The 22,015-nt window shown below is 42.1% G+C and overlaps 1 protein-coding gene across 1 annotated transcript in view; it reads left to right on the top strand.

Annotated features, from left to right (window-relative positions):
- The first annotated feature begins 3,150 nt into the window (after positions 1-3,150).
- Positions 3,151-22,015, top strand: part of LOC129834531 (protogenin A-like) — a 41,806-nt gene continuing 22,941 nt past the window's right edge. The window contains exons 1-7 of the mRNA XM_055899608.1: positions 3,151-3,269; positions 4,401-4,703; positions 18,757-18,901; positions 19,087-19,220; positions 19,376-19,672; positions 19,777-19,936; positions 20,366-20,613. Coding sequence (XP_055755583.1) covers positions 3,203-3,269; positions 4,401-4,703; positions 18,757-18,901; positions 19,087-19,220; positions 19,376-19,672; positions 19,777-19,936; positions 20,366-20,613 — 1,354 coding nt within the window. The 5' untranslated portion in view covers positions 3,151-3,202. The remainder of the gene's footprint in view (positions 3,270-4,400; positions 4,704-18,756; positions 18,902-19,086; positions 19,221-19,375; positions 19,673-19,776; positions 19,937-20,365; positions 20,614-22,015) is intronic.

The raw sequence follows: 22,015 nt of genomic DNA, 5'->3' as shown, positions 1-22,015 counted from the left end.
ATAAATGAGGCTGCATATTCACTTGCACATGTTATGTAAGAGCAAAAGCCATAAGGTTAGCCTGGGTCACAAACAAACATCTTTCTAATACAAAGATTTGTTAGGACAGTACTGTAGTATATCGCTACGCAGCCTACTGGATGTTTAGTTATCGTGATGGATCACATGGTTGTAGTAATATTACATAAGAGGATCATAGTGTGTCCAAATTGATTGTTCAGACCAACAAACAATATTAGGCTAAGTGATTTTAGAGTTATTACAGTCATAAGGCACTATACATTGTAAATCATGTTAGTTCAAAATTAGCAGATCTTAAATTAGATTTTTTTTTCAAATGAAGAATCACAAGTGTTTGCACTTGCATTTTAACTTGAAATATTTCACGAGTTCAGTTATATTTCCTAAAATAGTTTTGTTTCACCACTTTTACGCCGTAGCTTTCATCCATTTTCTCTTTGTTAAGTGCACACCTTGATCCTTGACTGTGAGAATCAGCTTTTGGTTTGGTTATATTTTGGGCTGGGGACACTCAAGGACACAACAGCTGGTCCTCGGCCCTGCTGCTGAATGAGAGTCCGGAGCGGGGAGGAAGGTCAAACTCACTCCATAATAAAACATGGACCCTGGATCAATATCAGCATTTTCTGCATTTACGCAGCAGTTGTCCTGCTCCTACCAATGCGTTCTGGTAATTGCTGAGCCCAGTTCTCAGTGGTGGAGAGAGTGCCTCATTTCCATAAACTGTTTTTTCTCTTCCAGCGTGACCATTTGCAGTGCAGTTGCCCTGTTTGACATGGAGTGACTTTTACCGGCCTGTGTTGAAACAAACACAAATGTATCTATCTTTAACCATATGCCTTAATAAAGGTTTATGTGACTGAAACATTTTCATTTGTCAATTATGTTTAATTATGTAAGAATACACAATGAGTTATTTTACCAGTTCTCTATGTCCATGTCGTCACTTTCAAAGTGGGAACATTGGTCAAGATGTTATATAGACCAAATTCCTCAACACCTTCTTTCCGTTGGTCAAGTGTCCCTGAGTTGTCTTAAAACGCATCATACTGGTGTTGGAATACAGCCGTGTCCTTGAGAGCCATTAAAAATAAATGCATGGTGTAAATAGTATATGGCATTGGCAACTGATAGTGTGTAAGGCCAATATGCCAAGAGCTTTTAAAAGTTTTAAGATGTCCATAAATGTCTGAGCATTATGCAATGGAGGTTGCTATTTTAATGACACTTCAGAGTTATGTTGTGGGATATCTCACTAAGAAAGTTACTGAATTATTGAGACTAACTGGGAAGTGTTATGATGCTCTGTCAACCTAAAGACTTATGATAGGTAATTATCACCACCCTCTATCTTTTCCTTTTGTTCTCTAACTGTGGCTATTAGCAGTCTTAACTGCAACTCATTTGTGTTAGAATACAGACTCGTCATTGAGGGGCATTACAAATAAATGCATGCTTGGAAGACAACATGATAACCAGTGGTGGAAAAAGTACCCAATCGTCATACTTGAGTAAAAGTAAAGATACCTTAATAGAAAATGACTCAAGTAAAAGTGAATGTCATCCGGTAAAATACTACTTGAGGAAAGGTCAATGTATTTGTTTTTAGATATACATAAGTATGAAAGTAAATGTAATTGCTAAAATATACTTACTATCAAAAGTAAAAGTACCAATAATTTCAAATTCTTTGTATTAAGCAAACCAGATGGCCCAATTTTATTTTTAATTTTTTCTTTACTGATAGCCAGGGGGACACTCCAACACTCAGACATCATTTACTAACAAAGCATTTGTGTTTAGTGAGTCCACCAGATGAGGCAGTAGGATGACCAGGTATGTTCCCTTGATAAGTGTGTGAATTGGACCATTTTCCTGTCCTGCTAAACATTCAAAATGTAACAAGTACTTTTTGGGTGTCAGAGAAAATGTATGAAGTAAAAAGTACATAATTTTCTTTTGGAATGTAGTGAAGTAAAAGTAGTCCAAATATAAATAGTGAAGTAAAGTACGGATATCCCAAAAAACTACCTAAGTAGTACTTTAAAGTACTGATGATAACTCACCTTGTCAGGTTTATGCTTTGTTGGACCAATATCCTGTTGGCTATACAGTATCTGAAATTAAATGCAATACCTTGGTTAGAGTGGGAATTTGATCCACAGTCCAGCTAGCTGGTAGAGGACGGTTCTGAGTAAATCTGAATGGACTTTTGAATAGACAATTGTTCGAACAGCCTTGGGATAACCTAATATGAATAAACACACGCACACACACATAAACATTAGGCACAGAATATAACACATTGCCCTGGTTCTTTTTACAGACAGCATGATAAATTATTTATTGCATATCCAAACTATCCACATGAACTACAACTCCAAAGCCATTTCCACACAAACACACTTTTCCTGAGGAACTGATGCTTGCCAGGATTTAAATTCTCAGTAAACAGTAGACCATAGTCACACCTTGCACATTAACGACTGTGAGTCGTTAAACTCATAAACTGTGAGTTTCGTGGTGGGTATACTCTAGTCATGATCATTCAGCACTGCACTCAGGGCATGATAGCTGTGCATAATGCTCCCCAGATCTATGAGGGCATGTGGATCATATTCTCTCAATGATACGCAATCATGTTCCATGGTTGAAACTCTATAGCCTTGTTTATTTAGGTATATCTATGTCGAGGTGAATTATCATTCAATTTCCCAGACCTCTTAGTTATCATTGAATTATCATTGATCCTGATGAGTCATCAAAGTAAAGGTCTGCTCCATGTTTTCAAAAGGCATAAGGGAAATTAATAAAACCATATGCATTAATCTCACAGATGTGTTGTATGCATTGACTTCGTGTGTTAACTTTACACGAATACCAGTAACACCTGACCAAAGTATACCTGCTGTGGCACTCATACAAAAATAGAAGTGATTAAGATGTTGGCCTGTGTATTGATTTGCCGACTGATGGTGGCGGAGGAACTCTCCCCATACGTTTACCCCATGAATTACTCAACCGTAGAACGCAGCACTGGGTGGGGTGATGTCCATCTGCCCCCGAGAAAAAAGTAATCCCTGCTGCGATCAGGAGCGCAGTCACTTTCCTCTTGGATTAGCACGTAGTTCGACTGGAGGTAGTGGCTGATAGAGTTAGTATGCGAGAACAATTTGAATAAATGGAGTCTTTTAAAAGGAAATTATATCAGCGCTTGCTGTTTTTTGCGTTTTTTCTTCCAATCTCAGGTAAGAAAGTTCATATTTTGTTTGAGTTTATTTCAAATTGAAATTATAGCGACTGGTTTAGTGGTGGGAAAATGCCGAACTGGACATTGGAAGTGTGTCCATACTCATAACGTTACTACTATTCTAATAGGGGTTGCTATTTACACTGATAAAGAAGAAGTTCGGTGAAGTGTTCTGTACTAACGAATATTCAACATTGAAGAGTTTAGCCTTAGTTGCGATTTCTATAGATGAATGGACGCACTGCCACTGCACGGAGTTTAGGGGGCAATGAAATGGCCACGCTGACCACTGACTGCTTCGACTATTGCCCGATGTAGGCTACACATTTAGATAAACACAGAACCTATAAACGTTTATGCTTGGTTTTTGCTTGTATCTCGAGTTACATGATAACACAGACGTTCTGCATGAAATTGTGTACGTGCAGCACAACACAGCAATCCGATAGATACACGTGGATTGTACAACATCGTCAGCCCGGGTTTGAGATATTGATAAACGCAAAAAACATATAGGTTTGCCATGTTATGTTCATTCAGTACATACAAATTAATTATTATATCAATAGAAAAACTGGCTACCGATTTTATTTTTCATAAATAATCCACTTTGACGTTTGATGCAGACAATTAACATAGGCAATTAACAATTAATATAATGTTGTGTAAATTAGGACATTAGACCTGTGAAGCAATCACATTTGATTTGGAAAATTTATAAAGGCTTTTGCTTCCTGTCTGGATTGTTACTTGTTTACAGCTGGCGGTCTTATCATTGAAAGGGGAGCTACTTATGAATTTCATGCTGGGGAGTGCAATGAAACATTTGTGACTGAATGGAGCCATGGAATCAGTGACTTCACAGCTTTATGAGACACGAGTAATAGGATTCAATTGGAGCAGAAAGAAATGAAATAGGAGTGACCTGCTGTTGGATGGGCTCCAAGCCCCTGCCTGTAGGCACTATGATGTTAACATGCTTTCAAGTGTAGATCCTACCAATGCAATATGCCTGTGGACAAAGTAGAATAGTTGTAGGTCCTGGCCTAGTATTGTCGCTAATTTCATCACATTATGTCTTCTCCCACTCCAGCCAGGCACTGACTCTGTTCTCTTCTCTTCCCCACAGGTGTTTTGTGTTTTAGTGAGTTATTTTTTATTAAAGAGCCCCACGATGTTACTGTCATGCGGAAGGATCCCATTATATTGGACTGTCAGGCGCACGGAGAGTCGCCTATTGCCATCAGGTGGCTTAAAAATGGAGTAAAAGTTGCAGAGAATGACCGTGTCTACATTCTCTCCAACGGCTCACTTTCTATTTCGGAGGTGGAGAGCAGGAGAGGAGACAAATCAGATGAAGGGCTTTACCAGTGCCTCGCTCAGAACAAGTATGGAGCCATCCTGAGCCAGAAAGTCTGTCTTACAATTGCGAGTAAGTATCATACTGGAGATGTGTATAAGCATCACATGGAATAATGAAGAGGTTATGCAGGGCCTCCAACCTTTGGGCCACAGAAGATGTACATAATTGGTCATGTTTGTACCTGCTCATGAGAACTTCATAAACACAGTAGAAAAATAGACAACAGTTTACATTGGATGTACATTGTACACTTACGTACTTACGATAAGTAACATAAACCGTCCACATTCTCTTTCGAATCTCTTAGTTACTGTGTAGTTACTTATAATTACAATTTCATGTAACTGCATGGGATCTGTGTGACTTATTTTAATGTGTTTAATGCTTTGAAAGGTTAACCAAGCCTTAGTCTGATGATGTTATGTCATAACATATCATAATAACATTTACTTGATGAACAATGGAACTCCTGGGTCACAATTGTGTTTTCATCTTCAAAGCATGGTAATTATATCCACTTTAGAGGTGAGCTTAGTACAAGCCCCACACTATCAGCACGAGTTCTTAACTTCTTAGCAGGTATACAACTGAACAAAAGGTTTCATGTACACTCTTAGAAAAAAAGGGTTCCAAAAGGGTTCTTCTGCTGTGCCCATAGGAGAACCCATTTGGGTTCCATGTAGAACCCTCTGTGGAAAGTGTTTTATATATGGAATCCAAAAGGATCTACCTGGAAACAAAAAAGTTTATTCAAAGGGTTCTCCTATGGGGACAGCTGAACAACCCTTTTAGGTTCTAGATAGCACCTTATTTTCTAAGAGTGTAAAGCAACAATCCTCTGTGTTGAAATGATAATTTAACAGAGTGAGAGATCTTGCTTGTAGTTATCTGCTAAAATGTTTAAATCTGACATAGTCATTGGGGAGTAGATGGAGACTTTACACTCTTAACAGGCATAAAATAGTCTTTTCCCATTCCCAGGAAAAAGGGGTCTTTCTCTCATCACCAGCAGGGCGCTATAATTTTCTATGTAGTCTGGTGCGTCTAATCTCTCTTCTTTCTTCGCCAGTGTAATGCCCAAGGTTGCGTTTTGGGCATTCCGGATTTCTAATCCACCTAATAGCTGAGGAAGGGAAGGCATTGGAGGCTTCAGTGGTGGCAATGGGGGGAAGGGGGGTACAGCCTTCAAAGTTTGAGGCCTGAAGCCGAAAAGATACACTGAGTGGAGGATAATATGTCCATTGGTGTGCAAATGAGGGAGCTGCAGGTTTGAAAGGTTAGGAGCTGTCCAGGATGCCGGTTACACCAGTGTTAAAGAGCAGATGACCCCTATTCACTGGACTGGGCTTTCATGTCGTTGCTCCATGATCACTGGGAATTGTTCTTTTGGAATGCTTTTTTTCTCCCGGTAGCATGTATATGAGCCTGCTGCCTATTCTTTTAAAGGGCTAGTGGAGCAGCTTTATCCAGAGCTGCTCTTTAGGGACCCTGTTCCCTGGTGTCACCACCCCCAGGCCATGTTTCTAGCTGTGCTTCTTTTGCACAAAATAATTTCCTTTTTTTCCCCCTCCCTTGCATTCGCTTTCATAGGGAAACCTGAGCTTTTATGTGGCACTTAAGACATGCACTCGTCCAAGAATATTGTGATGGTTACTAATTCTAATTGTACATGGAAAAGTTCAGTCCTGATCCATGTAAAATTGGGCAGGATTGTTGTGAAATTATTTAGTTGTTAAAATGTTAAAATGATTTATCGCTGTGAGGTCATGGTTCCTGAAGAGCCTACTGGTTGGAATACTGTTCTTTAGGAGCACATCTCCTGTCTGATATGATCCTGACAATCCACTGACAAGTAGATGTTGAGAGACAGGAATGTGTCAGTCCTGGTTCAGTTCCCTAAGCTGAATTCTACTGAAGACCTCTAAAACAAACAGACACCATTGATAAAATGTTTGCTTTCCAGATAGGCCTAGATTTATATGTAAAAGAGAAAAAGTTACTATTTTGGGGCCTTTACAAGCACTTTTTAAATTACTCTCAGGGTAATCTCTTGTGGACAGATCTACGTAAACATAACCGGTACCATAGCATCCGTTGGGAGGAAGCTTCTCGTTCTGGTTCCGCTCCTCGTTCTAGCATCTCTTGATCCCTTCAGTTAACATGTATAGACCCAAAACTTAATTGAGCACCTGACCAATTACGCAATACTTTTGTTCTGGGTTAATCGAGATTACTATCAGGACAATTGAGTGCAATACAACCTCAATCTTTTTTGTTTTGGAAGATGCCACACAGACTTGTAGATGCTATACCAATAAAATACAGAGTTAATGAGCCTTGATTTGCATGAGGTATATGAAAACAGTGACTGCCTTAAAGCCACTAAAACTACTCTGACCCTCTTACATGCTATATAGCAAGTTTCAGTCCGGTATTACTGTGGCCTGAGTCCTTGTTGTGATTTTTACAAGACGCTGTGTGTTTGTAGTTTTATTAATTGAGAGGGTTTGCTCTTTTATATTAGGAACTTAAGAGGTGGTAAAGGCTGCCAGGGGAGTTTATAGGCTTGTTTTAAAGGGACACTTAGACCTGCTTGACAGTCTATCTGGAAGCTCATAAAATTTGCACGTACCTGAGAAATGCTCAGTGGTAGAAAACAAAGGTGGCAGTGGGGGTTGTCGAGAATCACACACACACACACACACGCACATACAGTACACACACACACAATTTTGAATTTGCCGTTCCCTCATACCACAGCCTTTCCTTGAGTGTCTAAATGGCCAAGCTTTATTGCATGGTCAGCCAGTGAGGCAGAGGCTAGTGGTCTCCTCACTATGGTTTTCAGCTCTGCTACTCTGAAGAATTAATGAAAAGCTTTTCACTCTGGCCTTCTTTGTCCACCTTGCCCCCTGACTAAAATTAGTTATTTGGGGGGCATTTGTTTGTCCAGAGATCAATGGTTAGGGCAGCTGGGCCTATTCACTTCCGGAAGGGTAATTATGAGAATGGCACTGCAGAGTTTTATTAAACTTTTGACATTTTGTTTTTGGAAATCTAAAATCAAATGTGATTATCCTAACTTCAATGATGCTTTTTCAATCAATTCTTTTTAAGTTGATAAAGTGACTTTTGGTAAATTGTATGACTTTCCGACATGGCCTATTTGTCTTTTATCCTTAGGTCTTAAGATGCTTTTTATTGATGTTACTGTGCCCTAGGTGGCGTTTATGACGCCCCTGTTTGCATTGAAAAAACACTCCTCATTGAATGCTGTGAAAAGATTTCAGAGTGAGCGTTACTGTGGCTCTGAGCTTTTCATGTGTTGCATCCTTCACCGGGAAGATTGATAGTACAACATGTGGGGACCTTTTGTATCTTCTGCCCAGAGGCTCTTCTCACCTCTGGCCTTAATAGATATCCCTCATTATCAGTCATGCTGTCAAGTCCTTTCTGACTCTGGCCTTTAGAAAGACTGTGGCAATATTTAACAAAAAATAACACAAAATTCGGTTCATTGTTTTATGTTATAAATGTGGGAAGACCATCCCTAACACCATCTTAGGCTAGTTCTGGTTTCAGATCTGGTTTCTACTCTTTCAAAATCCCTTTGTCCTCGGAGCAGATGCTCCCACTTTGAAGCCGGGACTTCCTTTTTTACCTGGTATTTTTCTGAAAAAGTAAATGTTACAGTGTTGAGTCAGAGATAATGATTTAAGTCAACCATTACAGGCAGGAAATGGAGGGTTTGAGAAACGTTAAATGTCAGTTGCCCTGAGGGAAACGATGAGAGGGGATTGTGTCTTGATGAACGGCCATGTGACTTGGTAGCTAACCACGTGAGTGCTGTCAATAGGCCTCCTCAGATTGATGGGGTTCTCCGTTGAGACAGACTCATGTGTATGATCCCACCAGGCATCCTAAACCATGTTTCCAGAGGTTCACAGGGCATTACGCAATACACAGACATTGTAAAACCATATCCATGTCCTTGCCCATATCCTTATCCAGCCTTCGCTATGTTTTTGCTGGTGACCAGCTTTACCTGTATTTTTGCTGGTGACCAGCCTTCTGTGTTTTGGACACTGGTAACCTGCATAAATTGGTCACCAGCAGAACCAGCATCAAGTCACATTATGCTGGCTTGCAAAGTGATGTTTCATTCCTAATGGAATCCAGCCAGAGTGGGGATAGCCAACAATTGGAACGTTTCTTCACCCACAATATGCATTCAAAATAACTGCCAAGGTTAGAAATAAGAGGAAATGAGACTACCCAAATAATAAACTGGGACAACCATTTCAGTAATAAGTGCAATATATCCAACTAACTGATTGGATTAATTTTGAAAAATGTATGTTATTTATCTTTGTGTAGCATAAGATTAAATTAATCAATCAATGTACATGCAAAAAACACAACAAACAATTCTAAAAATCAACTGCAATAGAGCATGCTGGGAAATATGATAATGATGGGCGTGGTCAGACCAGCTAAAACCAGCTTGGTCACCAATATACTAGCAACACCAACATAAGCTGGTATGTGTCCAAAACACAGTGAAGGCTGGTCACCAGCAAAACCAGCTAGACCATGCTGGCCAACCAGCTAGAACATGCTGGTCAAACCAGCTTGACCAACATCTGACCAGCATGGACCAGCTTGAAATGTATGCTGGTCTATGCCGTTTTTTTCAGCAGCGATTTGGGGCCATTTTTGACTACCCTGATAAATGCAAGCATGTAGTGCAAAGACACTTGGCCTCTGGAGTAAGCATACAGAATACAGGTTTTAAAAAACGGAGTACATGGTTGTAAGGATTCCTAATGCTGAACAGTTTACTAACTTCATATTGTGGTCCACAATAAAGCACCCAAATGACTATTCCACAGCAGACTTTGTGACTCCAACAAAATGGTTGTTTGACCCCACCAGCTCTTTCCGTGTGTGACCACAGCCCCAGTGTTTATTTTGGTTGCTAAGGAATGTATAATACCTGCAAAGGCTTGGCAGCATTAGGACCACAATAAAGGAAAAGCAAACCTAAAGGCACAGTAATGGATTGAAGTGAATGTTTGAAATAATTATTTAAGAGAAATAAGTCTTTGAGCCTGTCTTTGTTTTTTGCTCATCAGCATCTGTGGGACAGGAATGGTTTCCTTGGACTGAAGTTCCAGAGGTCCAAGGTTTCTTTAGATTGCCCAATAGATGTTAGGTACTGAGAGTACTCACGATTTAAATCCTCCCTGCAATAATGCTAGACATTCCTTCTCATTTATCAATTACTTCAACAGCCCCCTATCAGTGTCGACCCAAACTACAGGTATGTCTACCCAAAAAATGTGTTATGCTTTCAAGATCTACTCCATTGGCATCATCTCCTATTGGATTTTGAGCACAAAGCCTTATTTTGTGGTGACTTGTTTTCATTTTAGAGAAACAAAGCATGGCACGATAATTGATTCAGAGGGGTTGGGTTAAATGCGGAAGACACATTTCTGTTGAATGCATTCGGTTGTACAACTGACTAGGTATCCCCCTTTCCCCTTAATTAAGTAGAAGACTGTACTGATTTGAAATTGACTGTTTAAAACCAGCACTCTGATGAAGAGATTAGACACAATGAAAACACTGTCTCTGGTGGGTGAAGGGCTGATGTTGAATGATTGAGAACTTTGACACCAGATAAGAGATGGGAGGAGGGGGCAAGTGTCCCTGTCCTAACCCCACTCCCCTACTAACCAGGGGGCTGAGAGGTCACAGTGCTCATGGGATATCTGCTTTGTTTGGCCTGGGCCAATGACATTGGGCTGTTCTGCAGGCTCTATGGAGCTACCTCCAGTAGCCTGCTTCCTGGTCCAGCCCAGCTCGCCCGGCCAATGATTGATTTGTGGAGCTTTTCAGCATTGCATTCTTCCCCTCAGTTGCCAGGCTGAGCATTCTTTTTCAGGAACCCTTATTATTTATTAAAGGGGGAAAAGACAAACGTGGTGTGGGATCATTGCACATTATGAAGGAACTCATCACTCAAGAGTTTCTTGGGTTCTGTTCCATTGGAGGCATTTAATTTGAAACTCATTAAATAGCCTCCTTTAAAGCAACACAAGGAAACAAAGCAAAGGATCGATTTGTCAACAAGCTCCTTTTGTTTCCACTCAGAGTTAAGGTTAGGAGGGAGAGAGAGTAGCCTGAGCTATTCTTGTTACATAGTGTGGAATACCTAGAACTCATTCTGATGTGTGACGCATTCCAATGTACAGACAAAGACCCAAGCACTACGTGACTCAGTCCCTCTTGCCAGAAAGAGAGAGACCTGGGTGTTCTTCTTATCTTTATTTTCTGGGATTCTCAGTTCTCTGCCACCTTTTGACCTTTCATAAAATGTGGGCAGCAAACCAAGGCAGTGTCCATTTACATGAAACCTCAACAGTTTGATATTTACTGCTTGCTTCCTAAACTGTTTCCTCTCAATCTAAGCATTAGGCCATTCATGTGTCATTTGCATATGAAGTCAGGAAAGGTCACCCTCCCATGCTGAACCCTTCACTGCCCAGCTCTGTCCACAGCCCACAACGCAGATCTGCTGTCCCTCATTTGAATGAATTGCACAAATCAATATCACCATGTCAAACATTTGTCAGATCATAGTAATTATCACGGAATAGAATGTTTCTAGAAATTGGTTGAAATGAAAACCAAATTCTTAACAGCTTTAGTTGTGTTATGGCTCTTGATGAGCACTCTGACAGGTCTGATGACGTTGAATGCTAAAGTGGTTAAATGTTCTATTGGGTTGAGTATAGAACTGTTCAGAACTGTCAATATTTGGACCTTGAGGTCGAGGCCAAGGATTTTTGTTGAAGTCATAAATAGCTGTTCGCTTCTTCCTCTCTCTTGTAATGCTGTCCAAAGAAATCATCCTTCAGTCCTACTGTTTAACACTTACAGTAATGCTATTTGTTCTGTCACTTATGACTCATAAGGGTGGGAGGAATCAATACTCCTTTATACTTTCACTGATTATGAATAGGGCCCAGAGGGTTTCCTGACCACATGACCTGACCAGGACCAACTCCAGTCCCTACCTAGTCATGCGTAGTGAAGCTGCAAGCCTGGCCCAGGTCATCTGCAGGATTAGTACCAGTGTTTCCATTCAATTGCTCTGCAGATCGCTTTAGACAAAGCTGCCAGAGCAGATCCCCCGACTAGCCACTCTGGATCTGGCCTTAGTGCTCATCCACCTTGTTCCAATCAGGAGCGAGGAGAAGCCACACATGTAGCCAGGGCCTTGAAGTAGATAGAAAGCTCCAGTTCTGTCCCCTGCTTGACCACTTACTGTGTTTGTCTACTGCTAGGAACCGAGAGGCCTGGAGGAAATTAGTGCTGCAGAGGAGACCTCAGAGCAGAGCTCAGCAGCAGCCATTGACCTGTCGACAGACGCTCTGCCTAAACTCTGAGCTCCTCTGCCCCTCCAAAAAAAAAAAAAATATATATATATATAAAAAACGTAGGAATGTTTCTGAGTTACAGCTCAGAGAACAACAAAGTAAACCCCTGACCACAGAGGGATGTATTTGAACGCACACGTATACTGACTCTGCGCACTATAAACATTTGCTTTATGGTTTGATTTACTGTGAAGATATTTTTTGCTTTTTATTATTAGTGGATTATTCATGCTCTTTGGGCTCAGTGGCTGTGTTGAACATGTCCATAACAAAACCTCTCAATACAGCACGTATAGAACACATTCTTCGCACCTCATTACGAGTATTGTTTTAACCTACATAGTAGTGAGATAGAATTTGTGCCTGCAGTGTGATCCTTCAAGCTATAGTAATTAGGAGAGCAATAACTGCTCTGAATATTGGATTCCCATTTGTTAAAGAGCATGTCCTCGGGTAGGGTGGGATGGACAGATTTGGGTTGATTGAGCACCCCTGTACTGTGGAGAGACCAGGGGGAAGGGGGACAGAGCTGGCCCCTGAAGTTTCTAAGGGAACCTTTGTCCGGGCTTGACCTGTCCACTGACCTGCTGTTTACTGAGCTTCTGGCTTCAGCAGGCCTCTCGAAAACAAAGAGATCGGCCAGCTGGGAGGCAGGGCACGGAATAATTCTATAGTTTAGTTCGGACATTGGTGAAGGGGTTTTCAGTGGTCACTCACTGATTTTTTTGTTGCTGTCAAACTTGTTTCTGTTTCTTAGGATAAGGGTGCAAAGTCTGCATGCTGCAAAACCTTAGAGGAGGTTTAAATGGTCATTACTAATAATGGAACACCCATCATTATGTTTTGTATTAGAGATTTGATTAATTGTGAATCCCCACTTTGTTCATGATCAATAGTAACAGATTTTTTTTGCTACTCGGCACCAGAATCCACCAACATCGCCCATCTGCACAGTGACTAAATGAAGAAAAGCATTATGCAAAGCGTTGTTCTACTGTGCCAGTATGGGATGGCAGTGGACAGGGTTTAAGAGAAAGAGCATGTTAGCGGGGGCATTTCATATCTGTAGAAAGGCAGAGTACCCTCCCAGTTTTAGGAGGCTCTGAGTGATTGATTGGCATTTTGCAGAGAGCCAGCAGGGGAGCGTTAGCATTGCAGCAGTGCTGGGGTGGCCTTGCAGGGCTCTGCCTTGATGGGCGGTGTGCTAGACAAGATTTGTGGAGGTTGGAGGTCAGAGGTGGGGTCACTGCAAGGGGCAGATGGCCAGATCCTCTTTTTTGTGCCGCTTGGCGCGGGCATTCACCCCATCATTAGAAACATCTGGGCAAAACATCCAGGTAAACAATAAATTATTTAACATTTAAGCTAGGTGGGTTTGGTAGTTATATATTCTCCAGGTGGTTGAATGAAATCGTTAAGTAACAGAAACACATTGTGAAAGGTGGAGAATAGTCAAGTCACCTTTTCATTTATGGAGGCCTTGCTCAATAACTGGACACCCAAGGGGAGAGGGGAGAGGTGCATATGATGAGCATTTGTGTGTTTAATGTGTTTCAAAAGTAATCTGGAAGGTGACTGGAAGAAGTAAATGGTAAATGGGCACACAGAGATAATTGAAGGTATAATCTAGTCATTGTAGTGTGAGCCTCATCTGCTTTAATATTTCATTTAGGAGCATTAGGTGCTGCCTCTGGCGACCATCATCACTTTAAGGAGATGGTCAATCACATATTTTGAGCAACCATGGCAGTGACCACAGCTCGACAAGCCCTAGCAGAATAGATTTTAGACTGAGGCTTAGTACGCAATCAATAATCAATACGGATCTCTCTGTTTGTCAATCGAGCATTTTTTGACTGTTCACAGAGACAGAGTATCTGGGAAGCTCAAGCCCCCAGGCCCCGGGCTACTGGGATGGATGCCTCCATGTTGCATTGCTGCTGTTGGGCAACACTTAGGAATGTGTTTGATGTTGATTAGAGATCCACATTCTGTTCCTCTGTGGGAGCGTGTTGCTGAGGGATGGGCCCCTGTATTCGCTCAATGATGCTCCCAATCCAATGCCTGCCTGCACTTCGACCCACAGCAAATATTCTTCTGCAGAAGGCTGCACTGGGCCTGATGCACAAGAGGCATCAGGCCCAGTGCAGCTCAGAACTAATTATAGCTCAGAACTAATTCAATTAAAAATGCCCAAAGCAAAGTGGCCAGGGGCTCAGTGAAAGGATCAGTCTCCTTGTCTTCAAAATAACTTTACACAAAGAAATGGGCCTCTACAGCAACTGGTGGGACACAACCCATTAGAGAAGTTGGCATTCCATTTGAAAGTCCACAATCTAATACTAGAAGTAAAACGATCTGCAAATAAAAGTTCAAGGCAAAGTGGCGCAGCTCTGTAAAACTGGTCAGGGTAGACAATGTAGGTTATGGATCCTAAATGAATTGGGTTCATTCTGGCTTTGCTCATGAACGGTACATGCTCTGCTCGTGGCCAGTCGAAAAAACAAGGATGTCTTTACCTTGAAATGGCAGAGGGTCAGCTGCGTTTAGAAGGGACAGAATTCCCCTTGCCACCTTCCTGAAGACGACACAGAGTAGTTGTCAGAGTGCAGTGCGCTGATCAGGATTCACACAGCCCAGTCTGGCAGTTAGGGCTTTCCCACTGTTCAGCACCACGACACCTGGAAACCCAGGTTACGTCCAGCTATCCATGTTGGCCGTTATAGAGGCCAGGACACAACCCAGTGTGTTTATGATGGGGTGGAGTTTACCTTTAGGCAAGGTTTCTCGAGAGCAGTGCTTGAGATTTACGTTGCTTTTAAGTAGTACTCTGAGAAAGGTTTGTTAAGGATACAGCTAGAAGTGTACCACCTGTGCTGTGTGCTGATTGCCAGTGAAATTTGATGAGTGGTAATAGTTCAATTATTCAGACTTAAGGTGTAAGAATATGTTGATTGGGGTCCTCTCTGATGTCAGTGGCAACAGCTGTTCAATCAGAAATGATAAACCTTGCACCTAGTGAGGATTTGCGTCGCTTTAAATCTGAGCTCCTTGTAATCTTTGCACGGCTCCTCGTATGTTTTCTTCATCTGTTGTCCCCCCCCTGTATTTTCCCCCCGTGCAAGCCTGCTGTGTTTGATGTGCGTTCAAGGCTTTTTGTGTGCAGAATGTAGAGAAGAGGGGTCATTTCTGTGATAAAGTTAGTGGGGGAGCCTCCGAAGGTAAACACTGGGGAGAGTATATCATTGTTTCCCTGGGCTAGCGAGATAACTGAGCCTAGGGAGGGGGGAGAGAGTTGGATAGAGAGAGAGCCCAGGAGAGGTACTCTGATGCCCCTCTCCCCTCCCCTCAGACTGCCTCTTCATCTGTGAGTGCTGATAGCTCCTCGCCCCTGCAGCACAAACAGCATCGGATGTGTGCAGAGGTCAAAGAGCAGTGCAGTCTGTTTGTTAATCCATTACTTAAGTGGTGCGCATTGCATTCTGAACATGCAGCTGTTTTGAATCTGAAGACACATGTCACGTGTATCTTTGAATTATCTGATTCCTTTTTCCCTGAGTAGTAAATGGGTGAAGAGTATTTTGTTTTGTCGTACTTGTTTTGGGTATTTCTGATGTAGTCTTCTTTATATAGTCCTTCACTGATGTAGCCTAGTCCGTTGGTTGCACTGGGTCCCAGTTGTGCCAGGAGTGGTTTGATTTGTTTGTTTATTGTTTATGATAATTAAGTTGATGTTATCCAGCGCTGGGGCTTTTTGGTAAAGATTTTATTTATCTCATTCCTTCCAAAAATGTGATTTAAATTGAGGTCTGTAACAAGAGCAGCAGTACCATCATTTATTTTAAAGTAACTGTCCAGTGTTTCCAGATTTCTATGAAATAAGACGTATTATTAATTACAATATCAGTGAAATTGTTTTCTTTCCAAAAATTGTAATTAAGTGTGTTACAATGCAGCTTTTCTGTGTTGGAATGGTGTGGGCATGGGACACACTCTTTTCACGCCACTTCGATACAAAGTGATTTTTGTAGCAGGTTTGGAGAGCATTTTCACTAACCCTAACATTAACCCTTTTCCTAACCTTAACCTCAGTCTCCTAATTGGCTATGTTAATTCTCCTAATCTGCTGCGTAAATGCTCCTAACCTGCTATGAAAAAGTCACTTTGGTATTGAAGTGGCATGAAAAGAGTGTTTCCAGTGTGGGTGTACCCCAACAACAGTGCTGATTGGCCATCTCATCGTCCTCAGGAGGATGACATCATACTCCATGAGGAAAAGCAAGCATTTTTGAAACGGTCTGTTTGAGATACAAATTTGATGTGAGGTTTTTTAAGTGTTTTTTCTCCCATTTATGCTTTGGCCACAAATATGAGTATAGGATCGTGAGTCAACACCATTATTTGGGTATAAGTTAACATATTATTAACTTTTAAAAGTAATATTTTCACTGGATAGTAACTTTAACAAACTATTGACCTGAGGATTCTTTTGTTGAGAAGGGAGATGGGAGTGGATAGCAGTGGATAACCTTAATGGCTTTTGGATTTTTCTATTTCTTATTGACTGAAAAGGGAGGGAAGCATAATGTTCTAGATTATTTTGTGTTACTTTTTTGAAACGATGAACAATCTATTCTAGACATTGAACTACTTGCAACATCATTCTTAACGGTGGGTAAGGTTTAGGTGAACTCAGTAATGGGACACACATGAAGTTTGTCATGGAGTTTAGTTTCCATACAGTTCAGGTGGTGTCTGACAACCAATCAGTTTCAAGGAAACCCAATCCAAGCAGGATGTTGCCGGACCTCTCCACCAATCATCACCGTCCGGCTGCACTCAGCAGGGCAACACTTAGATATATCTGTCATCAGGGGTCCTCTTTATCTCAGGGGGATTAAAGTATAAAATCAGTGGCAAATAATATGTTGGTAACACTTGACTTAAAGGAAACAGTTATAATGATGTATTAATTGCTATAAGCATATGAGATGTATTATATCTGTTGTCTCTCTAGGAATATACCTAGAGGTAGGCTTAATTAGGAATTAGATGCTGTGAAGAGGTAGCACTTTTCCCAAAAGGACTGTGTGTCTGTGAGGGTTGGTTACATGTGATGTTGTCCTTTAATGCTACTGTTAGCAAAGAGCAGTCCCTTTAGGTTCCCACTGGCTGGTCATTCATTGGGCCTGTCAAAGACCTCACTTTCAGTATCATCTTTCACTGACTGATCTTCCCAAACTCTGCTGCTCCATGAGCGGGAAATGAATCAATGATCTCAAACAAAATGGATCAAGCTTCCCCTCCTCCTCCACATGGCCTCATCACCAGCTGTGGGCTTAATGACTCTGTGTTCAAATATAAAGATTTTTACAGCAAGCGTATGAGAAATTTTATTTCAGTTGAAGTATTATCAGTAGTCATTAGGTGGGCCACTAAATGTTGTGTGCATGGCACACATTTCACTGATTGACCTCTGCTCATGTGTGTGGATGTGCATAGTAGAGGAGCTAATTAATAAGATGGGCCTAGCAGAGATTTCCTCTGCTCTCTGATCTCCTCAGGGTTTAATGTGCTCCAGCCAGGATGAGCTGACAGGTACCTGTAACATGCTGGTTTGTTTAGGTTAGTTAGGGCCTCGGGAACCCCATCTGATATCCGATGTCTGGTGCTTGTATAACACCTAATTTGAGGGAGAACTGGAGGTTATGCATTTTCAAAGAGAAGGTGAGAGACAGGGCAAGGTTTTGTAAGGAGAAAAAAAACAACAGCTGATTTCAATAGTGGACTAACCAACATATCAGGGCAAAGGGTCTTCCTGTGACTGTCTTGATTAGACGGCAATGCATCAACACATGAACTCTGTCTAGGCTGTAAGGAGAGGAGGTCAGGGAGAGAATTTGTCTTGGAGGGGTAAGGTTGGATGGATTGTGGGGCTCTTCAGATCTTGCTGTCAACAGCCTTTATGATTATTCTTGGCAAATGTTCAATCTCAGTGCTAATGTATGGCATTTAGGTTGATTTTAATAGGATATAGCTTTATTGTTGGGAGATGACAGCTCCTTGGCAAGTAGTTTCATGGACAATTATATAAATAAAGGGGATGGCAGTTGGGGTAGTGATCATTTCGGTATAATTGTGCACATAGATTTTCTTATTTTCACTGAAAATTCTAAGAATGAGGTTCAGCTTCACAGCACTACAGTCTCACTATCAGGCAGATACTGAAGTGGGTTGGCCTCTGCTGGGTATGGGCTTTAGTGAGATGGTAACCTGAAAGTGAAATAATGTATATTTATAAGATATGCCTGGCAGCTCAATATATTCCCTTATTTCCATAAATGTCATTGATTTCCATTTTAACTGAACAGTGCCCTTAAGTCCTAAGATACAGAGGCTTAGTTGATAGATAGAAAGACATGTAACCTTATCCACCAAGATGAGCTGCCGAGCAAGAGAGGATATTGGGCCATGAACATACATTTTTTTGATGATTGGTCTTATAGATCCGAATGGGGGAAAATACAATACTAGAAAAACATAATTTCACAGTTCTTGGTTTCTAATGGCTGCATTGCTAGTAATCATATCTTTGCAAACATGTATTGTACATTAGAGAATGTGTCTACTGTTGTAGTACACAGTGTCTCACCATTTCTTGTTTTGTTCTGTAGGTATCTCCCCCTTTACAAATCAGCCAACTTCCATTGTGGTGACAGAAGGATCAGTCGCCCGTTTCACCTGCAAAGTTACTGCAAGCCCTCCTCCCATCATCACCTGGGAGTTCAATCGGGTCACGTTACCGCTGACAACTAAAAGGTATGCATTCTCATTATTTCATTATCATGCCATGTCATTAACTTTAGATGGCGTTTGAGATTATTGTAGAAGTCTATTATGATTCTAAACTGTACATGTCAGAGTGATAGAAATATCAGAGCTGTGTGCTCTAATATCTATGATGTCAGTTGTATTGATTGTCTTTGTGTTCTTGTTTCTCCCAGAATCACAGTCCTGCCCAGCGGCGTTTTGCAGATCCATGGGGTGGAAAAAGGGGATGCTGGGAACTATCGCTGTGTGGCGACCAACATCGCCAACCGTCGCCGGAGTACAGAGGCAACCCTCACTGTCACTCCAGGTGGGAGATAGTGGAGAATTAGCACTCTTTTCAGATTTAAACATAATATATTCACAAGCATTGCATCAAACATTATAAGCCCAATAAAAGCCAAGTTATATTTATGTTGAGTAGTGAAGTGGGCACCCTGGTCAAATCCTGTCTCCCCTCCACAGCTCCAAGCCCCAAACTGCCTCAGAGGCCTCGTATCATCGCCGGGCCCCAGAATGCCACTGTGTCCCTGCACCAAAGTGCCATCCTGGAATGCATGGCTACAGGGAACCCCCGACCCCTCATCTCCTGGAGCCGAGCCGACAGCAAGTCCATTGACGTGTTCAACACCAAGGTGCTGGGCAATGGCAACCTCATCATCTCTGACATCAAACCCCAACACGGAGGAGTGTACATGTGCAGAGCAACTACCCCTGGCACGCGTAACTATACCATCGCCACAGCCAACATCACTGTGCTAGGTAAACACATGTTAGTCGTCTGTGTAGAGCTCCTATAAGTGTCAGTTGTTATTACAGACATCATTGTTGGTGTTTGTTACATCTATGACGTTTCCCTTATCCAGCGCCTCCGACCTTGGTGGAGTGGCCGGAGAGCCTGACCCGTCCGCGTGCGGGCACGGCCCGCTTTGTGTGCCAGGCTGAGGGTGTTCCCCTGCCCCACATCACTTGGCTGAAGAACGGAGAGAAGGTCCACTCCAACGGACGCATCAAGATGTACAACAGGTCTGAGCTCTAACACCAGATCGACTCTAGCTAATAACTCTCTGCTCCTGTTTGTCTCCCTCTTAATTCTTAATTTCTATGATCATCCCATTGTTTTATAAATCACTGCCTCCTAACCACCAACCATATTGTATGTTCTGCTGTATGTTAATTGAATCCCTAATTCCTTTACCCCACAGGTAGTTGTCTTTGTTGATAGTTGCCCTTTCCCACAGAAGAAAGGAAGCTGAATAATTTACAAAGTGCTAATGGCATTTCAGTGGATTTCCCACTAATTTGCTTCCTCTGCTACTACCACTGCCTTGGCTTGTTAACGGTTTCTGATTTGAAAGAGAATGATAGAGCTGGTAAGCAACGGGTTAAGTATTGGTCGGTGAAGCTGGAGGAGGGACAGAAGTCTAATATGGCCATGTGTGTTTTGTCCCACAGTAAACTGGTGATCAACCAGATCATCCCTGAGGATGATGCCATCTACCAGTGCCAGGTAGAGAATGAGCAGGGCTCTGTGCTGTCCATGGCCCGGCTCATAGTGGTGATGTCAGAGGACAGGCCCAGCGCGCCCAGGAACATCCGGGCTGACACTGTATCCAGCTCCGCCATCTTGCTGGCCTGGGAGAGACCACTGTACAACTCAGACAAAGTGATCGCCTACTCTGTGCACTACATGAAGGCTGAAGGTGAGACATGATGGCCAATTCAGGGGGAGCCTCTTCTATGTCTTGTACCTTTTCAAGCAGACACTCTTTTTGATGTTGGCAGGAACTAGTTAATGTCATATGTATTAGGGAATTCAATATTAATGGCCTTGGTAGCCCCAGGAGTTAACAGTTGACACTGTTTAGAGTCCTGAATGCTCCACTCCCTCCTTGCCCCCAGAATGGAATGTGGGAGATTGACCATCTGTTGTTAATAGTTGGTTGCTGGGCAGAGGTCAAGGAAAACGATGATTACTGCACCGAAGAAAGAACAGCAGCTTACTCTGTACAAACAGGACTGGCCTTCCATAGGCGATCTCAAGCCCTGTGCATTGGTTTTAAAGGTGCAGGAACACCCTACACTAGATGAGATGCTGGATAGACAGGAACCAATCACGAGAATACAAGGGCTGTACTGTAGTCACTAAACCCCAGTCATTGACGGCTGGACCTTTAGCTTTCCTGGGAACCTGTATTGTTGATGAAGAGGCACCAAGAGTCACATTCAAACAATGTAAAAGTTCAGCACAAATGTTATCCAGTTCATTCAGGCACTGTTGTTCATCGCCGGCTATGGAATACCATTGTATAGGCCAAATGTACGAATTCCATGCAGCAAAAGAAACACCTGCTAGGCTGTGTAAGGATAAGGACGTTAACGGAAGTAAGTTAGAAAACCTGCCCCTTTCTCCTTAAATAACTGGCGTCTGTAAAGGATTTGGTGCACTTGATTAAGATTACGTGAAACATTCTGTCCGGTCTCAGAGAATGGCTGGCCGTTGAGATTGACAGGAGTGGTAGCACCAACGCATTCTGCACCTGAGGTCTCAGACACAGAGCCTTGGCACTAAATGGAGGTTCTAATGAAAGGAGGAACTAATTAGTCTGTGTGTTGGAGTGTGCTAATCCAACAGAGGAGATTCTGTCAAGGCACTGGGACAGTGTGAGCTGGACTGGGAGAGAGGCTTTGTGTGTCTTTTCAGGGAGGTTTAGTGGGCCTTTCAGGCCCCCGGACAAGGCCTTTTCTGTTTACTCTCAAGGATCTTGTTTACCAGGTCAGAAATCAGGCTGGACGATTCAATATGTCCTGGCTACAAGTGAGTGTTTTGCGGGACCTTCCTAATCTGTGCTAATTAAACTGCTATTAGGCTCAGCCAGCAATGTGGGAAAATTGAATAGTAGTATTTGGCCCCAGCAATGTTGATGAAATTGTCTATAAAAGGGGAAGGAACCAGTTTGATTGAGTTGACACTTTTTGTATATTGTCCATACTGAATGGACCAGAAGCCCACCGTTAGAGACAGATTTGTAAGAATCAGGCGCATCAGACAAGGAGGTTCCTAATGCCAAAGTGATTATGTTCAAATTGCTCTGTATACTGAGA

Source organism: Salvelinus fontinalis, chromosome 35, assembly GCF_029448725.1.
Source record: "Salvelinus fontinalis isolate EN_2023a chromosome 35, ASM2944872v1, whole genome shotgun sequence".
Classification (NCBI taxonomy): Eukaryota; Metazoa; Chordata; class Actinopteri; order Salmoniformes; family Salmonidae; genus Salvelinus; species Salvelinus fontinalis.
Note: the sequence above shows the minus strand (reverse complement) of the source record. Positions and strands in the feature narration are given on the sequence as shown.